Consider the following 3,272-nt stretch of genomic DNA (forward strand, 5'->3'; position numbering starts at 1 on the left):
CAATCCACCCTAACCTGCACATCCCTGGGCACTATGGGTAATTTAGCACTGTCAATCCACACTAATCTGCACATCCCTGGGCACTATGGGTAATTTAGCAAGGCCAATCCACCCTAACCTGCACATCCCTGGGCACTATGGGTAATTTAGCCCGGCCAATCCACCCTAACCTACACATCCCTGGGCACTATGGGTAATTTAGCACGGCCAGTTCACCCTAACCTGCACATCCCTGGACACTATGGGTAATTTAGCACGGCCAGTTCACCCTAACCTGCACGTCTTTGGACTGTGGGAGGAAACCGGAGCACCCGGAGGAAGCCCACACAGATATGGGGGAGAACATGCAAACTCCACACAGACAGTCACCCCGAGGGTGGGATTGAACCCAGGTCCCTGGTGCAATGAGGCAGCAGCACTAACCACTGAGCCCTACCATGCAGTGTGACTGGAGTCCTGACAGGGAGAGACATAGAGGCTAAACGAGAGAGAGAGAGAGAAAGAGAAACAGAGAGAGAGAGAGAGAGAGATAGAAAGAGAGAGAGAGAGAAAGGAACAGGGGGCAACATTTTAAAATGAAGGGCAAGAGGTTTAGAGGGGATTTAAGGAAAATATTTTTCACCCAGATGGTGATGAGGGTGTAGAACGCGTTGCCTGGGAAAGGAGTTGGGGCAGGAAACCTCACAACATTAAAAAGGACTTGGGTGAGCACTTGAAATTTCATAACAAAGCCCTGGGCCTAGTGCGGGACACTGGGATTGACCTAGATGGTGGGGGAAGTGGTCCTGGGCGAGATGGGGCAATTGGACAGTGGTCAACTTAGCCCGTAGGTGGGAGAAGGAGAGAGAGCATTTCACAGAGCGTTGGACAGGGATGGAAAGCGATGGCCTAGTGGTATTATCGCTGGATGGTTAATCCAGAGACCCAGCTAATGTTGTGGGGATCCGGGTTCGAATCCCGCCACGGCAAATGGTGGAATTAGAATCCAATAAAATATCTGGAATTAAGAATCTAATGATGACTGGGAATCCATTGTTGATTGTTGGGAAAAACACATCTGGTTCACTAATGCCCCTTCGGGAAGGAAACTGCCATCCTTACCTGGTCTGGGCCTACATGACTTCCTTCTGGGCAATTAAGGATATGCAATAAATGCTGGCTTAGCCAGCGAATCCTGAGAATGAATAAATTAAGTACAGACTCAGTTGGCCAAAGGGTGTCTTCTGGACTGTATGTGATCTTCAGGCGATAGAGAGTGTTGATCAGGGTACTGCTGTTGATGTGGAGTGGTGTCTCATATAGTTCCACGTGGAATAGAATTTAGGAGGCATGGTTAGTAAGCTTACAGATGAGCCCAAGGTTGGTGGGACAGTGGATGGTGAAGAAGGTTAGCTAAGATTACAGAGAGGTCTTGATCAATTGGGTCAATGGGGCTGAGGAGTGGCAGATGGAGTTTAATCTGGATAAATGCGAGGTGTTGCATTTTGGTAAAACAAACAAGAGCAGGACTTACACAATTAAAAGTAGGGTCTTGGGTAGTGCTGTAGAACAGAGAGACCTAGGGGTTCAGGTACATAATTCTTTGAAGTTTGTGTCACATGTAGACAGGGTGGTTAAGAAGGCGTTTAGCACGCTTGCCTTCATCGCTCAGACCTTTGAGTACAGGAGTCGGGGACGTCATGTTGAGGCTGTACAGTTCGTTGGTGAGGCCTCTTCTGGTCGCCCTGTTATAGGAAGGGCGCTTTTAAACTGGAGAGGGCTCAGAAGAGATTTACCAGGACGTTGCTGGGAACGGAAGGTTTGAACTATGAGGATGAGGAGGCTGGGGATGTTTTCCCTGGAGTGTCAGAGGTTGAGGGGTGACCTTATAGAGGTTTATAAAATCATGAGGGGCATGGATAGGGTGAATAGACAATGTCGTTTTCCCCAGGGTAGGGGAATCCAAAACTAGAGGGGCATAGGTTTAAGGTGAGAGGGGAAATTTAAAAGGGACCTGAGGGGTAACTTTTTCACACAGAGGGTGGTGCGTATATGGAACGAGCTGCCAGAGGAAGTGGTGGAGGCTGGTACAATTACAACATTTAAAAGGCATCTGGATGGGGACGTGAATAGGAAGGGTTTGGAGGGATAGGGGCCAAATGCTGGCAAATGGGGCTAGATTAATTTGGAATATCTGGTTGGCATGGACGAGCTGTGCCGAAGGGTCTGTTTCCGTGCTGTATGACTCTGACTCATAGGACCAAAACATGCACGCGCACACACACACACACACACACACACACACACTCGGAAATATTGAAAGGAACGCATTACCTCAGGGTGTGTGGGCTCGTTGTTCCAGACAACCACCTCTTTGTGCATCGTGACGACGTAGGAAGCCAAAGTTGTGGTGGTGCCCGCTCCAGCTTCCACGGGCTCGTAGTCCATGGGCACAGCCGGGCGGTGGGGGCTCTCTTTGTCCTCCTCCTCCTCCACTGCTGACCCTACGCTGCCTGGCACGGTGCTGATGGGCACGAAGGCCCGGTTCTGGTGCCAGACGTCGCTCTGCAGGAAGGTGACCTCTGCAGGATCCACCACCACCTCATCAGGACTGGCATTGCTCCCCGGCTCCCCATCACCGAGGGAGGATGCCAAAGGGCTGTCGCTGGGTCCTGGCTCTGGCTCTGGTTCCTCGGGCCCCCGGGGGAGCAGCACCGCCGTCATCCACGGGGGGGACCCCTCACTCACTGAGGGACTGGCACTGCCTGATCCAACGGACCCCTCGCGCTCCGAGCCCCAGCCACCTGATCCTTCACCGACCCCCGGGCTTCCTGGGTCGACCGGGTCTCCTGGGCTCACCGCTCTACCCCCATCGGGAATCTCCGGGGCCGGGAACAGGCTGGACTCGGAATGGGGCTCAGCACCAAGCATCCACTCCCCCAAACGTTGGCACGGGCTGGGGAGCTGGGGGTCAGAGGTGGTTGGATCTTCAGTGCCCGCTGCCCCCTCAGGGACGGCCCAGTCGGACGCTGATCCACTCGGATCCCAGATGCTCACAAAGTCAAAGTATTCCATCACACGGTGTTTGGGGGGGGGCAATGCCAAATAGCCAAGGATCAGACAGCGGGGGGCAGGAGGCGATCTCAGTTCCCTCCTGGGGGGCAGATTCTTGCCATGGCAACCTGCCAAATAATGAGAGAGAGAGAGTTAGAGTGAGAAAAGATTAACAGAACATGTGTGTTAGTGTGTGTGTGTGATGGCGCGCGACGGAGGGAGTGCGAGGGAGGGCGCGC

The 3,272-nt window shown here is 53.0% G+C and overlaps 1 protein-coding gene across 1 annotated transcript in view; it reads right to left on the bottom strand.

Annotated features, from left to right (window-relative positions):
* LOC109925007 overlaps positions 1-3,272 on the bottom strand; it is a 9,943-nt gene that overhangs the window by 1,595 nt on the left and 5,076 nt on the right. Inside the window, exon 2 of the mRNA XM_048618693.1 lies at positions 2,314-3,161. Within this exon, the coding sequence (XP_048474650.1) occupies positions 2,314-3,054 (741 nt within the window). The 5' untranslated portion in view covers positions 3,055-3,161. The remainder of the gene's footprint in view (positions 1-2,313; positions 3,162-3,272) is intronic.

Source organism: Rhincodon typus, chromosome 40 (assembly GCF_021869965.1).
Source record: "Rhincodon typus isolate 14 chromosome 40, sRhiTyp1.1, whole genome shotgun sequence".
Taxonomy (NCBI): domain Eukaryota; kingdom Metazoa; phylum Chordata; class Chondrichthyes; order Orectolobiformes; family Rhincodontidae; genus Rhincodon; species Rhincodon typus.